The sequence below is a fragment of the Lineus longissimus genome, chromosome 9, assembly GCF_910592395.1.
Source record: "Lineus longissimus chromosome 9, tnLinLong1.2, whole genome shotgun sequence".
Taxonomy (NCBI): domain Eukaryota; kingdom Metazoa; phylum Nemertea; class Pilidiophora; order Heteronemertea; family Lineidae; genus Lineus; species Lineus longissimus.
The window spans coordinates 5,189,312-5,208,280 of record NC_088316.1 but is presented as its reverse complement, the minus strand read 5'-3'; the positions used below and the strand labels follow the sequence as shown (position 1 = coordinate 5,208,280).

At 41.2% G+C, this 18,969-nt stretch overlaps 1 protein-coding gene across 1 annotated transcript; it reads right to left on the bottom strand.

Annotated features, from left to right (window-relative positions):
- Nucleotides 1-433: 433 nt before the first annotated feature.
- Nucleotides 434-11,846, bottom strand: LOC135493982 (acid ceramidase-like). Its single transcript, XM_064781698.1, has 11 exons — nt 11,664-11,846; nt 9,779-9,822; nt 8,968-9,052; nt 8,657-8,752; nt 8,041-8,119; nt 7,337-7,457; nt 6,016-6,160; nt 5,623-5,844; nt 5,151-5,321; nt 4,113-4,169; nt 434-3,783 (listed from the first exon to the last, which is right to left on the bottom strand). The coding sequence occupies exons 1-11, from the start codon at nt 11,742-11,744 to the stop codon at nt 3,694-3,696; spliced, it is 1,191 nt and encodes a 396-aa protein (XP_064637768.1). The 5' UTR covers nt 11,745-11,846; the 3' UTR covers nt 434-3,693.
- Nucleotides 11,847-18,969: the final 7,123 nt, after the last annotated feature.

Genomic DNA, 18,969 nt, shown 5'->3' with positions numbered 1-18,969 from the left:
GCGGTGCTGATTTCAGAGTCATAAAAAGGACTACCGTTGTATCCCCATGGCCTTCTGGGATAGGCAAACGACTCTTCAGGAGCACTGCCATATAATATTTTAAACCATTGTGATTTTAGAAACTCAGGGTATGTCTTTCATGATGTCTGTACTTGTGATAGTTGTGCGAATTGTAATTTTTAAATTCAGATTCGGGGCGAATCTTACTCCCGAGGAGGGAGGTGTTGTAGAGTCGTCAATTTCAAATCACTTATTTCAAATTGTGATAGTGCTTTGATTTCGATGACTCTTGAGATCACCCGCCTAAAAATATTAAATTGTATATCACTATCAGGTCTAGAGAGGCCAAGAAGAGGCCCAGATATCAAGATTTACCCTCTGGCGAGGCTAAGTTCAGGATACTATAGCAGAAGGATAACATGGAAGACTGTGCTATAATTATGTAGATAATTTATTCAAAATAATTGAGCATATTCACAAGTGCATGTACATGTAGTCAAAATGAGACAATCCTTTCAGGGTATCCCATGTTCTTTGCCATAATGTAGCTCCTGATTTGTCAAATTAGACAAAGGTGGAAGTCGAATTTATACAAATCTATGATGATTACATTAATAATTAGAGATTCTAAAGTTTCATGATATTGTTCTGTAAATCACCACAACTTTTGAAATGAAGAATAGAAATCAAAGTTTGACATTCGCTTAATAACCCGTAAATATTCCAGGGACACCCGGTAGTTTTACAGATTTTTAGATAGACATTTAACCGTTTACAAGTATTCCATATGTACAAGTAATCACACTGAGCTGAAGATGCATAATATCACAATTGCAATTCCTTCTGTAAAGTAAAGTGGTACAATTAAAACCTCCCCATCAGTGCAATATATTAAAATCTCAACGTGCATACATGTGAATGTGAACTGCCAGCTGTTTTCTGCATTGTTAGGACTATAATTGTACTGGTACTATAATTGTACCAAATTTCCTTTTAAAGAAAGGGATTTTTTGCTACATAAGATAAGGTAAACGACACTCCCCCCCCCCACCCCACACACACATACACTTCTGGATTGATAATGACCACGTGAGTGCTCCTGTTTTTGGAGAAGGGTCTGCTTTGAGTATATCAGGCATGCTACCAACCGTTAGCCAACTTTTAGGGCAAAATTTAGGAATTTTTCTTTAAAACATTAGGGATTTTTAGGGAACATTCGTGGGAAAATTAGGGATTTTTAGGGTTACTGAAGTAGGCCTACATCTGGTATATGCGCATTTCTTGCTTCTTACTCTGCTACTTACATGTAGCATAAGACATGTAAGATCAAATAACGAAATGGTTGTCTGCTGGCACTTGCATGGAAATTGGCTCTGTGGTCTTCAGAATCTGAACCTTCAAGATCAACTGGACTGGACCTGGACTATCATTCATAAGCTGCTGGAAGACACTTCCAAAAGATTCCAGTGTTGTGGCAGGTGACTTGACAGGTCAAAGAAAGATCCACACTCCACTTCCAAGCTAGCGACCTTCAATAACCAGTGACGTTTTAACCGGAAAAAAGGAGAAGTTTAGGGATATTTAGGGAAAATGTCTAAAAATGTCTCCATTTTAGGGAGAAAAAAATATTTAGGGATTTTTAGGAATTTTCGGGCCGGTAGCATGCCTGGAGTATGCATCTCGTGAACAAAATCCCGGAGAAATGCTACATATTGAACTAATAGTGCCAAATTTCAAGTTTTCCCCTTAACACATTCGGCGCCATCCGACGTAGATCAACAGAACTTTTTTTGCCAAAATTACCCCTCCAACCGCTTATTAGTTCTCCCAAGGCTTCACCGTACAAACAACACGAACCCCAACTTCAGTATGATCGAGGAACTGACTCATTCAATGCGTAAGAATCGGTTGTAAAGCAATTCTGACCAAAGAGGATTATTACATTTCAGTAACAATATTGGTTACTAAATATCTTTTTTGTATGAATTCGTTATTTGTTGCAATCTTCTGTGGAGAAGGGGGCAGACATTCTGCACAACAAAAACAGTGACGATTACAGCAGAAACTTTAGAGTTTACTTATAATGGCATAAAGTGGTATTTGCCTCTGAACACTACAGAGTGTTGAATGATACACGTCACAAACTGGAAAATAAAAAAGACATTGCATTTCTTTCTTTTTTCTCTCCAAAAATGCCTTTGGTGAAAATGTTCCACCGACTTCTTTGAATCTGTATAAATACGCCGCACTAGATATAAATTTCAGCATTGCCGGTGTGGAGACAAATACGAATATTATAAATACCAAGTTTCAGCAAATTCGTATGCATAATAACTTCACTATGGCCGTAAGTATAACTGCATTAATTCTCCATTTTCCTGGCCCACCAGTAATCATGAACAGGGAAATCACTCCCCATGTAAACTCCCTGGAGGATCATTTCTGTAGATTGCCGAGAATCTTATCAGGCCTTCCAACTTACCGAGCAGCCTCTTTGAGCCCTGGGAGAATGGCTGCTTCACAAGAAAAACAACCAAAATGTGTGCTCATTGGTACATTTTCTCCAATTAACTATCTCCTTCTGGTAGCATTGACAATGTGAAATTATATGCACTAAATTTGGAGCTGACTTAACCAGTGGGTAACACTGTGGTGCACGCATAAAATCAACCCATGTGTATTTTTCTAATTCTTCACTATCCATAGGACAAACCGACGGTACATTTTCCTCTATATCTGATGCCAATCATGCTTTAAGGACTTGATAACCAGATGAACACAACGATATTTCGTTACAACGATATTTCGTTGAAAGACTCAAACAACACAATTCTTCCAACTTTATTAAATAAATCTTTCCTCCCCAGGCCATGCCAGCTCGGCAAACTGGAAGGCCTGCCAGATTCTCGGCTTTTTTTCTATCACAAAAGCAAGACCCATACAGGGCAAATAGACCCAATCTTAGTCAAGCCTCTCAATAGGCCCAGGGGCATACTTCAAAAGATACTTGTCAGAAGATAAAAAATATATGCAACTTATTGGTTGTCAATTACATGCTACTCAGATACCAAACTGCAGCAATATTTTCCCAAACTCAAGTTGTGGGAGATAAGTAAAGACCAGTATAAGGGGTGTATATGTTAATGTACACCTGCAATATGGGGTGGAGAAAAAAAGTTGGCATGCACAAGGGGGGGCCTGGGTATTTGAGACTACGAGACTATAGTTCCCGCTGGAGGGCGCACATCAAAAACTCGGTGTACAAAGATGCTCTACCCATGTAACTGAGGTTGCCCCCCCCCCTTGACAAGTTGCATAAACAATCATTTCAAACAATTGGTAAACCGGATAAAGAATAATTCGTTGTTTATGGTCCAAAAATCTAGAATGTATCGAACAGCGTCATATCTTCCCAAATATCAGAAAGAAAATGTCATCTCCCCGCACCATGGAAAGCACAAGTCATCTCTCGCTATCACCAAGCATGATCAGCTGTGCAGCACAGTTTTATTCCTAAATACTCGTATATAGGTTTTTCATCAGATTAATAATACCGTGACCTTGAAAAATAAAATCCTGCTTCGCATACTGGAAATCACCTCTTAATTTTTAACATTAACCCAAGATTTCCTCAGTTAACAGAAGCTGATCAGGCAGGGTGACGAAAGGAAGCATTGATTCCGCCAGCGTCTCTCACCAAGGGAAGCATGGGTCAGGACAGTACCGAAGATATGATTCGAACGTGCCACTGTTGACCTGCATCAGAGCTGTGTATGCAGTCAGCTGAAAGGAGAGGGTTTAGATTATATCAGACATAGTACTAGTCGACATTATCCCAATCTCTAAATGTCTGGCCTGTTCCCCTTGACACTGTTCCATTACATTGACAATGTACCACAAGTAAACAGAAATAAATATTGCCACAGTCAAAGACTCATAGTTACGGTGGCTGGGAAAGGACATGGTGATCTTTTATTTAAGATGCCAAACTCTACGTCTACTGCTCAGAATTTGTATCCACTGTCAGTACAAGATGATGCTGGGGAAAAAGGGATGCTGCAGAGAAAGGTTTAAGAGAATCGATAAACTACTAAAGCGATGCATGAACATACCTTATTCAACACTGGTTTGGAAGACAGCACATTGTATATTCCAGGGAAGCCAACATTCTGAAAAGCAAATATGAAATCGCTTTCATTTTAGGTCCGCAATGTTTTGAAGAAAACATTCCAGCGAGCAAAAGTACAGTCTTGTTCATGTATGTGAAAATCTTCCACAGTGGGGTGCCCAATGAGAGCTACATCTTTCACCCCCAATCACTCCATGCCCAAGGATGCAGATCTACATGGTCAAATGGGGGGGTTGACTGTGGCGATTGAATCGACGAGGTAAATTACACCAACTCCATCAGATGGGCCGCGTCTGAACCAAAAGAATTTTCACTGGGTTTTCAGCGGATATGGGAGGTTGACTGCCCGCACAGGCCCACCTTTTTGACCACAATTAGCATCCTTTGCTATCAAAAAACAGATCACAGATATGCATACCAAGACAGACGGAGTGATCTTCCCCCTGGGCAACTGCTACCCAACCACCCTCTCTATTGGCAGCAGCTAGCCTTAAACTTTGAGCTCCCTTTATAATTGACGCATAGCCTAGCCGTTTGTAGAGGAGGCCTACATGTCTAAATGAGCTTATATATTATACACGGACTGGTCTAACATTGATTCTAAAATCTCACAATGTCTAGTGTTGATGTTGATAACTCAGTTTGAGAGAGAATGAAGTATTTCTATTGGAAATCTTAGAGGCTTTTTGACATTTTCCTTTTTATTACAGTGTACATTGTGACCCTGTACGAGCCTTGGTAGTCTATGGTAAACTAGGGCAGAAATCTAGAGCATGAATTTGTTTTCGTGTGGTGATAAGTATAAGTACTAACACGCTGTGCATTGCATTGTATTGCAATGTGCATTGTATTGCATTGTATTGCACGCTGTGCATTGCACGCTGTGCATTACATTGCATTGTTGGGGATTCCCCTTCTCAGTTACAACCCAGTGATGAGATTTTTTGCCTTGGTGTGTTTCCTCAGCCATCATCAACCTCACCAGCTGCGACCCTCGAAGACAACAGACTTGTATACTTACTGCTTGTGTCATATTGGCCATGCACTTGTTGGCTGGAGTACGTCGATCATCGAGAAACAACGGCGCCTCCCAGTGGTCATAGTTTGTCTCCAGGATGAACCAAGGATGACCTGTCCGCTTCATCTCCCACACATCAATGGCCTTAGCGCTGCTACGCGTGATCACACAACCCTAGAAAATGAACAAAATGCCATCCTGACAATCATGATTCTGATATATGAAAACTGTCAGTGATCTACTGACAGTGATATGAGAGTCATGATAGTGAATGTCTCAATGTTCACTGCACATCATAATAATACACATAGTTGTACCACTTTACCTTACATACATCAATACATATCTGTCAAGCCAAAGACCAGTTTGATAAACTTCCCGCTTTCATGGTCTATTTTAAGCAAACTCAATTAAAGCACACGCCGACACTGTGGCTATAATTGTACCACTTTACCTTACATGCATCAATACATACCTGTCCAGATGAATTGCCTCCGAGGATGAAATACGCGGGAGCTAACATGGGCTCGTTGGAGAGGAGTTCTTTGGCCTCTTCGTAACCTTTAGCGGTCTCCATGACCAAACGGGTCAGAAAGCCCATCCAGCGTGATTTCCGATCGCCCAAAATCCAGTTGATTATGCCGATGTAACCACCCTTGATGTTAAACCGCTCATTCATCGTCAGTGTGAAGAGTTGCTGCAAATGGACAAAGTACAGTAGAACCTCTCTAATCAGGACACCTCTCTATTTTATGAAGGACTGACAAATGCTGTCCTTAATAGAGAGGTGCCCTGATTAATGAGGTCAAATTGAATGGAAGCAACAAAACTGAACCATACATATAGGCAGTGACAACATCCCACTTACCGGTTTCATGGCTGTCAAAATGCCGACATATCCGGCGAAGTTGACTGATTTGAAGACAGTCTTCCCTCCTCTTTGCCAGTCAAGGTTAACGACAGCAGGCCGGAGGGCCGTGGTGATGTTCCAAGCGTGAGTCTTCTGGTCCCAGCTGAAATTATAATGCAACTCAAGTCAAAATGTAAGTTCAGTTGACAGGAGCCAGTACAGTCTAGATTTTGAATGAATGCACCTTTAGAAAGAAATCTATCGCTAATTTGCCTGGTATCTGGAACTGCCACACTCGTCTGTAACATGGCACACTCATCTGTAACATTCCTGTACCGGCGCCACGATGCCTTTTTTGATGATGATGATGAACACCGAGCAAGTTGTTTTTAACTTCCAATTGCTTTGTCCTTTGAGTGATACATGACAACAAGATTCCTTGCACTTGCATTGTGTTCATGCACGGGCCACCGAAAGACCTCAGGTGGTCTACGTTGGTAATGTCAACACCATTTTTTGTTGCTGACCATTAGTGGCAAGCAAAAATGCTCAGGGGCTTACTTCATAGTACGTCCTATGGACAGTTTTCTGACTTGTCAGCACTCCCTCTCCTTGTATGCATGTGCACACTAGAGCCTAGTGTACATTTAGCACTGAGGACAGGTTGCAGGCCTTACTCAACAGTTTCAATAATTTCACAAAAGCTAGTGATATCCAGGCTATGGTTAGGGTCAGCAGGATTATCTACAATGCTTTCCTGCAACTTGTTGTCGATCTCACTCAGAGCGCCACTGCACTTATTCCTGTTAATGCTTCCCTTTAAGCCAATGTAAATTTGTGATTTTACTTTTGTCCAGGGCTGCTAATGCTTGTTAGCAATAGCCCTGAGTTTCTATTTTTGTAATTGTCCACATTGGTAGTTTTCAATAAAAAATCTATATATATATATATATATTTAGCCTGGTGTATATTTTCAAGTCGTTTTTCAATTGCCCTCCACGACCACCTGCACCCATGTGTATAAACGCAAAATGGACCTAAAATCCATAAAACGTTCTCCCTATGTTGAGTACACACAGCCCTCTATCACGCCGAGGAGGAAAAAACTGAATGGGGAAAAACTCATCCTAACTGTAAGCTGAAGAGAAGGATTCTGTCTTATCTCGCATCTCAAGGACACTCACCCGCATCCTAACAATATCAGGCCATTTCACTCGATACATACTTACTCACTCGTAAGGGAAGTTGTAGGCCCTGTTTGCAAGAGGATGACTCACCAGAGGAAGAGGCTGAAGAGAAGAATTCTGTCTTCTCTCGCATCTCAAGCCAGGACACTCACCCAAGGAAGAGGCCAAAATCCAAGTTTCTTGCATGATGCAATCTGCCGTGGGGATCTTCAGCTATCACAGACGTACAAACAGTAAACACTTCATAGAATATATTGTATAGCACCACTTCACCTACGGGGGAGAGAAAAACAAGTAGCTTAGAATGATTCTTGTATAACTATTAGGGAAATGGCAGGGGCATGAAATGTTTCGGTGATGCCATCACTTCAGCTGGGATACAGTCATGTCAAACCTATAAATGTGCTGTTTACACAACTGTGATACATCAACATCACCCTGGAAAATCTGCACCACATTTCTCGAGGGCATACCTCAGTTCCGCTCATTTCGATTTAGGAGTTCCTCTTCTCGAGGTCATTTAGCTAACCGATAGAAAATGCTAAAATTTGGCAACAAAATCACAATTAGACACTTGAAAATACCTCTGTTTGGTGAGTGGTCCAATAGAACTGCAGGAAAAACATCCACTCTAGGAAATATGGTGCTGATTTTCCAGCGGGACATTCTTGTACCACTTAATCCACTCAGGCACATCAGAGAGTTTATAACACTCATACAACGATTATTTTCCAAGAAAAACAATTTTTTGGGGAAAAAAGAAATTTTTGTTCACCATCCTTTTGTTTTTGTTTCTCCATTATATACGTCAATCAGAGTGCCATCTTTTGACAGGTCACATAATGTTTCGACTTACCTAGAGGTATACCCGTAGCTTTTGCTATGCCTCTGAGTTCATCGGGAAATGGAGGCGGAAGAGTATCATCCAAAGCTCCCTAGAACGAAAGCAAGTGTCCAGAACATCAATTTCACAGTGAAGTGGGGTGGATTCTAACTGAATTGATTTCACATTAGAAAACCTTTAACTTTGTCAAATAGATGTCTCCTCCTCCTTGATTTTGTTTCTCTGAAGCCAAACTTCCAATATATCAAAATATCATTTTTTGGCAAAATTGCCATTCCACGGTTCAGAACTTGTCGTCCTTGAAGGGGTTGCTGTTCTGATCTGAAATGCCCTAGTTCAGTGATCACGCTTGCAACTCTGCTGAAACTTATCATACAAAGTATTTGTGTATCTGTCTACACAGTATGTTTATCTGTGACATACTTTGAGAACCTCTACCTGCAGTGCTCAAGCAGGAAATGTCAAGGCTCTCTCTGTTCATATCCAACGTTTACTGGTAACACTGAGTCATTAATTGTTTGCAACTCCAAAAAACCAACACCTTCCCTGGTCTAAAACAACTGAGACAGACAGGCATGGGGGAGGCAAATACATCTAGGCGGTTTGGCCCCATAATTTGTAAACTTACCACAAATATATTGACCAGACGGAGAATTTCATTTGTTGTTGCTTCTCCGAAAAAGTCAGATATGAAGAGGATAAACGCTTTCAATAAACCTTGTACCTGAAAATATGGTGAGATGATGAAAGTGAGCTTCAGGACAGAGCTGAAACAGTAGGCTAAGATTGACCTTTGTACATGTAGATGGAGTTCTGGACTGTCTGATAATATATTCCTCTACTTTGATGATTTTCCTGCATGAATCAGATTGCAACCACTGCAGGATAATAATGCAAAAATGATTCGTGGGGTTGAGATGGAAAAACCAATGAACTTACAGCAGGGCCTTTGTCTTTCATCACATTTTGCCATCGCTCTATTGGAGGGAGATCCAAGTTGACTACTTCTGTTGGAACCTTGTCCCTGAAGGAAAAACAATGTATTGTTAGTTGTTTCAGACTGTATTTTCAATTCACAGTGTATCGGGTACACAATGGGCATCTGATGTAGAGTAGTACTTTATGGTGTATCCCATTGACTCCTGTGTCAAATGGTAAAGATAGGAGTGGTATCAATATAAAACTTTTCAAAATCTAAGCTTACGGTTTATGAACATCTCAATGCCGTAAGTGTGACTTACTTCCCATTTTGGTGTGATGGGTCACACTTTCGAAATTAAATATCATACTAAGGCAAGATTTTTTTTATACCTTGGTCGATTTTTTTTTGTCATTTAGCAAGACGCCGCACTCAAAATCGCCGCCGTTCAGGTCCACGAAGCCCGAGTGCAAAATTTGACAACCACCGCACTGTGGAGTGAGACCAACCTAGAGTTGCGCAAGATCTCCCCATAGGCATAATGCCACGCAAAGATTGAAACAGAAACTTTTATTGTGAAATAACATCTTATTTCTATTTCTTCCTCCTCTGAGCTGCCTCTACAGAAGTCTTTCGTGAGAGCAAAAATAGTTTTTTTTTAATCTTTTTTTTATTCCACCCTCCTCAGCTTGTCCTTGGATGAAAAATCACGCTAACCAAGGTTTATATTATAAAAAAAGTGCCGCCCAAGGTAATACACTTTAGTGGAGCTACTGCCATTACTGGATGCTGTTTAGGATGACACTATTGACAGGTTTTATTTTCACTTACTTTGCTGGTGGAGGATACTTATCATGGACGCAAATTTCTTCATACTGAAAAAAAATCAGACGTTGTTCTTGTTAGTCATGCTTATCACAATAACTTCAATAGCATCACGACATAATTAGCACCATGTGACTCTCAACATTCATGACATGTCCTACTTATCAATCATTCTTTCTGAGAGATAGCAAGTGCCCTTTAACATACAGAGCGGATTTGATTGATGAATATGATTGAGAAGTAAATTTGCCAAGCATCTGTGTTTTTGATACACAGATTTCACCATCCATGGGACAATTAGGTTGCAACAATCACACCGCCGGTCGATCCTACATGTAACAGCAGCAAAGCACTAGGTTTTCCCGGAGGCATGTCAACTTATTTCCTCAAACAAACATGTCCATAATTATCAGGCAGTACGTGTTTCAACTTTGATTTTAACTTCCGGTAACTGCCATGACTGCCAATGTGTGACATGTATGACTTGTATGACATGTATGAACGACAATGTGACCATATGGCGAGTTACTTCATCGGTATAAATCATGTAGTCTGCTTTGTTGGTTTCGAAGACATACCAGCTTTGTAACGAGAGTTGTACCCAGGCCACTAATTTCAAGTTATTTAAAATTTGGTGACTTTGTGCCACAGATACTTGGTAGTTTGTGATTAAGTATGGTGCTCCTTTTAACTCATAGAGTTTAAACTTCAGTGAGTATTTTCAGTTCAACTAAAATTGATATGAGTTTATAACTGAAAACAATACTTCTGTAGTCTCCGACAAGATTTTAGGCATGGTATCTTCAATGAAAATTGAGTATAAGGTCATTAAGTATCTGCCTGTGACGCACAAGGACAAATTTTCAATGGCTTGCGGCAGCCAATGGTATAGGCCTACCAATAGACACCCTGCGAAAATAAATTTTGGCCATTTTGAAACGACCCTTTTCACAGGCAACGTTTGTTTACCATCGCATGAAAGTAAAAATATATTAGCTTATTCAAGCAACTTACTTCAAGTTGTCCATGCCTTTCAATGTTCATGATATTTTGAACGCTTTTGGTGATGTGATTTGATTTAAAACGTGACTTTTATCTCACGATAAACTTTCGCTGCCTGTGAAAAGGTCGTTGTAAAATGGCTGAAATTTATTTTCACATACTACCATTTGTGATACATATTATGACGTGATAGGCCCCCTCGACATCGTCGAGTATTTTTAAAGCTAAAACATTCTACTTTAAAAATGAAGTCTTTTTTGATAGAATTTACTGAGTCCAGACGCAGAGAAGACTGAGTGCCAGAGTCCGAGAGAGAGAGAGGAACTCGTCCTGCATAAGCCAAGCCGAAGTAAAAGCCTGCCTGTGTGTCACTATAGGTTGTAGAGACAATACCACCAATGAATATTCATAGGTTGGAGGGTCCAGGCCTATCAATTAGACGAATGCATGTTTTTAACTCTCAAGTACTATATATTTGGAGAGGTATTGAAAAAATATTTGTTGTGGCAAGTCTACAGATAATAAAGAAATTATTTGATGAAAAAATTAATTTCGAGAGTTTTGAGATTTTTCTGCCAGTTGGCTGAAAAGAGTGGAAATATCAATGTCTGTCTAATTTGTCGATTATCAAAAAATTTCCGTGGTCAACTACAAGTTTACTTTTCACCATTTACTTGCCCGACTGTCCGGAATATCATATCAAAATTTCAGATTCACAACCCCACGCAGTATTTGATGCGTCGCGGTCAAACATTGACAATTTAACTGCTAAAAGGCTTAAAAAATCAATGGTAGTCTTGGTTGTCTCTGTAGTCTGTAGGCCTACTGTTGTCCGGACCTTTACTGCGACAGTCACGAGTCAGTATAAATATGGCGGTACACTACTTACGGGTGGAAACTGTGATGATACAATAACAAATAATGTCAGAAAGACAGCCAGTGATGAAACAAATGGTGTGAAAACCGCCATATTTGAAGAAACTTGTTAAATACGGCAACAAACTTGTTAGAGATTTATCATGTTTATCGCACCAGGGCCGTCTACCATTTTATCATCATGTGACATGAAACGTTCAGTTGGTCATGTGATCTAGAATGGGGTTGGTTCAAAACGGGTTAGTCGGCAATTGGAAATGACAATGTGCTAAAAGTATATCAAACATGGAAGTTGGCTTTCGAGGCATGCTTCAATGGACTTCAGAAAATTTCGCTATTGAAGATAGATTGATGGGCTCTACCATGTCTACCCTACAACAATGAGAAAGTAGTGATGTGGAACACCGAACATCTCCTGTGGGACCAGAAAATATGGAGCGGCCCGGCTCCTGTGCTTGTAGTAAATCGGGGTAAGCTCCTTAGAGCATGGAGTAAGCTTTTCACGTTTCCCTAAAAGTGGCGATTCCTCCTCAGTAATAAGATACATGTTGGCCTACCGGTACTAGCAATGAATCGTGAGAAAATCAGGGGTTGTTACGTACTGCCACTCCTTGATTTCCCTAGGGATGCAGAACAGCTCCTGAGGGACTCGACAGTATTTTTTATCATTCTCCGGCTTGAACGAGGCTGGTGCACTGCGTCCGGGTGAAGTGGGAAGTGGCTCTCGTGGGCCTATACAGGCAGGAGGAGAGGGGCTAATTTGGCCATCTTCAAGTGACTAAAAGTATACACCAAAAAAAAGTAGGCCTATATACAGTTTTAGTATACACAGTATACAGGGCCCTTGGTCATTTCAGACTTAGCACTAATAATATATCCCTCGTACAGGCGTGAATCATTTCGACCTACTGTGAGATGTGAGAGACCCCTATTGGCGGCTTTGTGTAACGTTATCTTGCCTGCCTAGTTGCTGCCTATATACACCTTTCCAGAAAATATGGGGCGCTGAGTGTCCGAAATAGTGATGTCATAAGGGGAAGCTAGGCCTTATGGCGGAGGGACAAAGGAGAAAGTCATGGTTGACCAACACACTTGAATGCCTTTAATGACGGACAAGGGGGAAAAAGTTAGTTCCAATGCAAGCCACCAATTTCGGGATGCCCTTGTCCCACTACACGATTTCAGCCCGACCCGACTCATGACGACTCGAGACTGACGATTGGGTCGGGTAAAGTGGACGCCTTCACAACTCGTCATAGGCAGTCGTAGGCTGTCGCGAGACCCAGTCTTGGAAGACTGAATTCATCCAGTCTCAAGCGACTGAGTCGTAGTCGGGTTGTTACATGTGAACGGTCTACCAACGTAATCGCATTGTCGGGTCTTGCAATGTGGCCAGCATTTACCACCAGACTGGCCTGCAATAACCAATCAGGTGGTTGCATTTAGTACATAATCATGAACATGGCGACCGTGGAGTTTTGGACAGAGGATCGGGACGATCAACTGATAGAATTCGCCTGAAATAGCAAAATGATAATCTGTTAATTTGATTAAATACAACCTTTCATACTGTTGTTTCTTTGTCACTTCATTCTATTAAACATACTGGAGGAAAGTACTTTTCACACTGCATAATGTATTGCCATGGTATGTAAATGAAAATGTAAATGTGTAGGCTACATACCTTCCGCCAAAAACCTCGGGGTAATTGCAAGTCGCTCAGCGGCACAGATACATGGCCTAAAAGTGGTGTTGGTGCGTTGTATGTATGGAGACACCCATTCCGTTAGTTCTGCCAATTGTGCAGGGAACATTCTTGTGAAGTTTTGGAATGATTCCATGTCCTCATCAGCAAGTTCAACCATAAGGTTATTAAAGTAGCCTTGCTCATCATGTCTCTCCAGCCAAGGGCGGACCCACCATCTCCTCTTGATGAGAGCCCTTCTCATCCGCTCACGTGCTCTCTTTCGTCGTCTACGGAGAATGATTATGCCCGCTAGAGCAGCTACATTTTTCCTTCCTCTTCCCATAGTGGCCACCGAGATAGTGAAAGTCCCTGGAATTGGCAATGGAAACCCCACACCGGCCAGTTACGTCTATTCAGTCGGCAGCCCAATCGCATAATGTGGACGCCCACGGTTGTGATCACTGGGTCATGAGATATGACCGCAAGACTTTCACGCCGACGAGACAGTCGCGTCGGGCAGTTTTCAGTCGTCTAGTGGGACAGGGGCCTAGATTGGGAATTAGGCCTGTGACTTATATTTCCAGTGAAATACGATGAATAATTTTTAATCGTTGGACCATACAACCCGTACACTTTCAGTGTGCTTATTGCTAAATCAGGGTACAGTAGTATCGCTAAACATCGTACACTTTCATGAAGTCAAGATATTTTGCCGGCGCTATCTCAGCAATGAGAAATGCACATTACGTGCAACTTCGTCCTGTAATTGACATTGCAGTACAAGATAGCCCTGCACGAATGGTGTCAATTCGAGAGGCTTCGCCATAAAATGATGTCTTTGAACATCATAAAATTTTCACCTTTCAACGTGAATATTAGCTCCGTTTCTCGAAGTTACATCCGCATGGGCATACTGATGTAAACTACAACGACCGATGATGACTGCATAAAAAGCAGAATCGGATTAAACAACAGGAACTTGTCGAAAATTGTAAAAATATGTGCTACCTGGAAAATCATGGCAAAACGGAAGTTCGCTGAACCGTACATAGTGGTTACTAAACCGCTACGGTTATCCACCGTGGTTTATGCCCCAGAAATGTCAGTTGGCGGTGTTAATACAAATGTAGATGCATATTATTTCTGTGGTCCAAGTATTTGATTTGCGACCAAAGCAATAATGATATCAAATAAAACATATTCAGATGCAGAGCCGTTAAAATTGTACATGGCTCTACGCATCAAAAAAACTAGAAACATAACATGTTGATCTGAGCTGAACTTTGGTATGAACATATATAGTATTTGTTGTGACAACTCGTATGTTGGATTCATTATACTTAGTTTATAAACATGATCTTTTATTCCGTATAAGGTCCGCCTCATGATCAATAGCAGCTGCAACTAAATTATTCCGATATGTGTTTGTCATTCTTCAGTGAAAAAAAACCCCTGCGGCCCGGTTTATTTATTAGTATGTCATGTACGCACGTACTAATTTTGCGTGCGAACACATTCCCGATTTTGCGATCCCATCCCCATTGACGCGGAATGCATCCATGACCCCTGCTGCGTACGTACGCAAATATCTTAAGGTGGCAAATGTAGACAGTAGGGTGGTTAGGAACTCGATAAACGACAACGGTAACGACAATGACGTCATCACGTTTATCGTGAAGAAATAACGTAAGTTGGGTTAAGAGGCATACATTAAATTTCCGTAAAATGTTCATTTGGCTGACACTGATCCGAGTCGGAAAGACAAGGGCTGATATGAATAAAGTCTAGCAAATGCTTTTACTTCAATTTTGTACAGAAAGATGTATTGTAAATGTACATGGAGTTTTAGATAAAAGCATTTGCTAGTCATTATTCATATCACCCAATGACTAGGCCTTTTAACTGACTGATAAAATGTTTAAATGACAATCGAATCCTGGCATTCCAGGGCCTGTTGTACACGGCTATTCAATGAATTACCTCACCAACTTTAAACATGTTGTTGCGCTGGACACTTTTAGAGTGTAGTCAGTATTGGTCAACACCAACATGGACTCACTGCTTGTTTTGGAAGATGACGAAGAATTGTTGCTGCTTGCAAACTAACTTCTCTCAGCAGCAACACATCCTGCTCTTGAGAGCAATGAAACTTCGGCGGCATGTTCCACTTTAGTGACTGATCAATCGGCTTGGCTACGATTATCTCACATGGAGTTATAAGTGTGTTACATATGGATTACATCATCAATGTGTGTGAGAGCACAATTCATAATCATGACAAAGGTCTGCACTGCGCTCACAGAAGGTGCATTATAGGCCTGTTATGACCATAATAGGCATGTAATGACCTGATGAACCGAACGACATTTATTCATCATTGAAATGGTAGACGATTCCCTAATGATACTGTAAAAACGTCATGCTGCATAATGAAACACAATGAAACAGATTTTTGTACAAGAGTAATTTGATAACGGTTCACTTTACCTCATTTTTTTCGAACAGACGTGGTGGCAGGCGAAGTTTCCCTCAGTATGCTTATTTTTTCCCCGTCTAATAATGACTAGTTCGATTTCTAAAAGTGCTTGACGATTTGATAATTTTGTTTCAACAAACTTTTTCGCCCTTGCTTAGTCATGTTAGTGTACGCCGATGTAGGATTACAGGTCACCCAAATCCATGTACATTGTAGTAGGACTTTTCGAAATCGGGGTAATTATTCGAGCGCAGTCATAATGACGTATTCATATAGATTCCTCGGATCAGTTTCAGCATATGCAGATAACACCGGTAACCGATGGGTTCAGCACGTCGCTGCCAATTCTTGTCACTTGCGCATTCGATCATGACGGCATGTCGCAGATATTTGAAATGGCTCTTTTGCGTGGCCGTTAAAAAGCCATATTACGTTGTCAGCTGTTTCTTCAACGCTTGTGGGTAGACGACGGGCGTTGATCATAAAACAGTTATAAACGTGCATGCGTATGATCATTTACCATAAATTGATGAGGTATTTCTGTCTGTCTGTCTGTGAAACGCCTGTCTGTCTAACTTAAAAGGTCTGTCTGCCTTTTTGTCTGCGCCTATTGCTCATGGAGTAATGAATCAGCAGCAACGAAACATCACCGCACACGAGTCAAGCCACCGACCCGACGAACTGATTTAGACCTCATTGCCACCTGACATGTAGTAGCCAAGCATCTGTTGCTCAACTGGTTTTAGAGACAGACGCCAGCGTTAGCTATCAAACGTTATCTCCCTTTATGAATTCAATTAGAAATAGTATCATTGGTCATAAGGCTAACGTTTAATATTGCTAATGCCCATTAATAAAGGGAATGGCCCGCCAAAAAATGGGGAGTTTTGAACGGCCCGGTCAAAACCTTAGGCGGGAATAAGGTTTCATTGATAAATATAAGGAGTTTCAAGGCCCCCAAATCACTTGTAAGGTTCAATAGATACTGGCCTTTCATTGGTTTACCGTCTGCGTATCATTTACATACTCTCATTTTGAAAAATATGACAATATTTACGATCACGTTATTGATTTTTGCAACATTTTCGGTAACGCGCCCCTTGCGGATCTGTAAGGTACCATTCGGATGCTTGAAAAATGCTTGTCTCGTCGATTCGCTCGCGGATAAACGCATCAGGTTGACTGCAGCAACTTTTAATTGTTGGAGACAGAGAAGGAAGGAATATGATTATCAGTTTGATGAAAACTTTGCAAAGTTTCTTCTTGGGACTCGAAATCCATACTACTATTCTTTCCATTTTCCATTTTCTCCTCTCTCCAACTCACTACTATCGCTATTGACTGCGTAACATACACTAACATTCTTTCGCTATCATTGTTAACTTCATTTACTAGAACACTGGCCTCTTTGTAGCCGATTATGTAACCCATAGTGGAAACACCTGACAGCGCCGCCCGGCATGATCCACGTGCTACTGGCATATTTATAACTCGTAGTAAATAAGGTTGTAAAAATATGCAAATGAGATGCCGTATATGGAAACCATGACGTCACTAAGCAGTTCTTATTTCTGCTACGGGTGGCGCTGTTGCTTGCTTCTGGAGGCGCTATTCAACCTCTTTAAGCAACAACCAGCTAAATGATACCAACGCGCCAATTAATGGTCGATGTTCAAGGTCCAAAGGCCATGTTTACAAAAACACTGTAACCGAGCCAATTTTCACTATACATCGTCACGTGAAAATACACTGTTAACAATTTAGCTGGACGGGTACCGGTGCATAGTTCTTCTTATAAAACCTGATGTACCAGACGCGTATTTGGCGTAATTTGCTCTATCTCCTCATTAACCGCTGGGTGAAATTTGCTCATTTTTTGAAGTCTAAAGTAGATTGGTCATCTTGAGAAGAACTTCAGCTATGAGTCGAATCCATATTTTCAGCACAAAGCGTGGGTTTTCTTCCATCCGACTATTTTACTCCCCACAACAGACAACCTGTGAAAACAAATTTCGGCCGTTTTGAAAAGACCCTTTTCACAGGGAACGTATGTTTACTCTCGAATAAAAGTAAAATATACAAGCTAATTCAAGCAATTTACTTGAAGTCCATTTCTTCCAATATTCATGATATTTTGAATGATTTTGGTGATGATTTGGATTTAAAACATGACTTTTATGTCGTGGTAAACATACGCTGCCTGTGAAAAAGCCTTTTCAAAATGGCCGAAATTTATTTTCGCAAACCGTGTACATGTATATGTGGTTTTTCCTTTGTTTGGTGTCCAAAAATCCAACCTGATCCATGACGCATAATAACCCTCCACCTGCCTCCCGGCAAATACTCAACGCTTGTTTTCACCGTCAGCCGTGTTGGAGGGCAGAACAATGACTTGTCTTGCAAACTTAAGTGAATCAAATGCTGTCATGGTTATTTGGGCTTGATTTCTTTTGTCCCTCCAGCATGGCAGATGGTGACGTCACGTGAAACCACTCTATTAGATCTAACAAACTCCCCCACACAACTGTCCTTCCGACTAGTGTTATAGACGGTTGCCCCCCCCCCCCCCCCAGCGGATAGAAGAGACGGTTGGCCCCCCGGCGGGTGGGCTCTTTGTGTTTTTTCTACAATGCACGGTTGGTCCCAGGCGGATGATGGGCACATCTATTATCGGCCACTTGGTCTTTTGTTCGTCCCGTTGTTCTACAGCTCAGGTTTTCCTCAGTCCAACATTGTGCGTTTGTGAACAATAGCCTGATCCAGAGCCAGGTCCCCAACACATATACGTATATGTCGACATCGCAAACACCCAAGGAGCGCGAGACGAATGCACAATAATGTAGTCTTTTTAAAAGAAATCCCATAGCCAACTATAGGCATGCATCACTTCCTAAGACATTTCAACTCAACAACATTTTCCACAGACAATGACCCTTCAACTGATAAGCCTGAGCCCTGCATGGAAACACCCCATTTCGTACCGCTCGCCTCAACATCGTGCGGAGCAGGAATATTTACTAGTACTACATGTATACAATGTCAAAAATATATAAGGCTCGCTTATAATATTTTTGATAACATGCAACACAATAAACGCCCACCCGTGCTGATATTCAACTTGGCTGTTCAACTCAATTAACATATTTAGATGATTGA

Coding starts and splice junctions, on each gene's coding strand:
- LOC135493982 (XM_064781698.1), bottom strand. CDS start 11,744: ATGGCGGTTTTCACACCATTTGTTTCATCACTGGCTGTCTTTCTGACA. Junction 9,053..9,778: donor AAGTATCCTCCACCAGCAAA/GTAAGTGAAAAT, acceptor TTTTTCCTTCAG/GGACAAGGTTCCAACAGAAG. Junction 7,458..8,040: donor AGCTACGGGTATACCTCTAG/GTAAGTCGAAAC, acceptor TCTCCCCCGTAG/GTGAAGTGGTGCTATACAAT.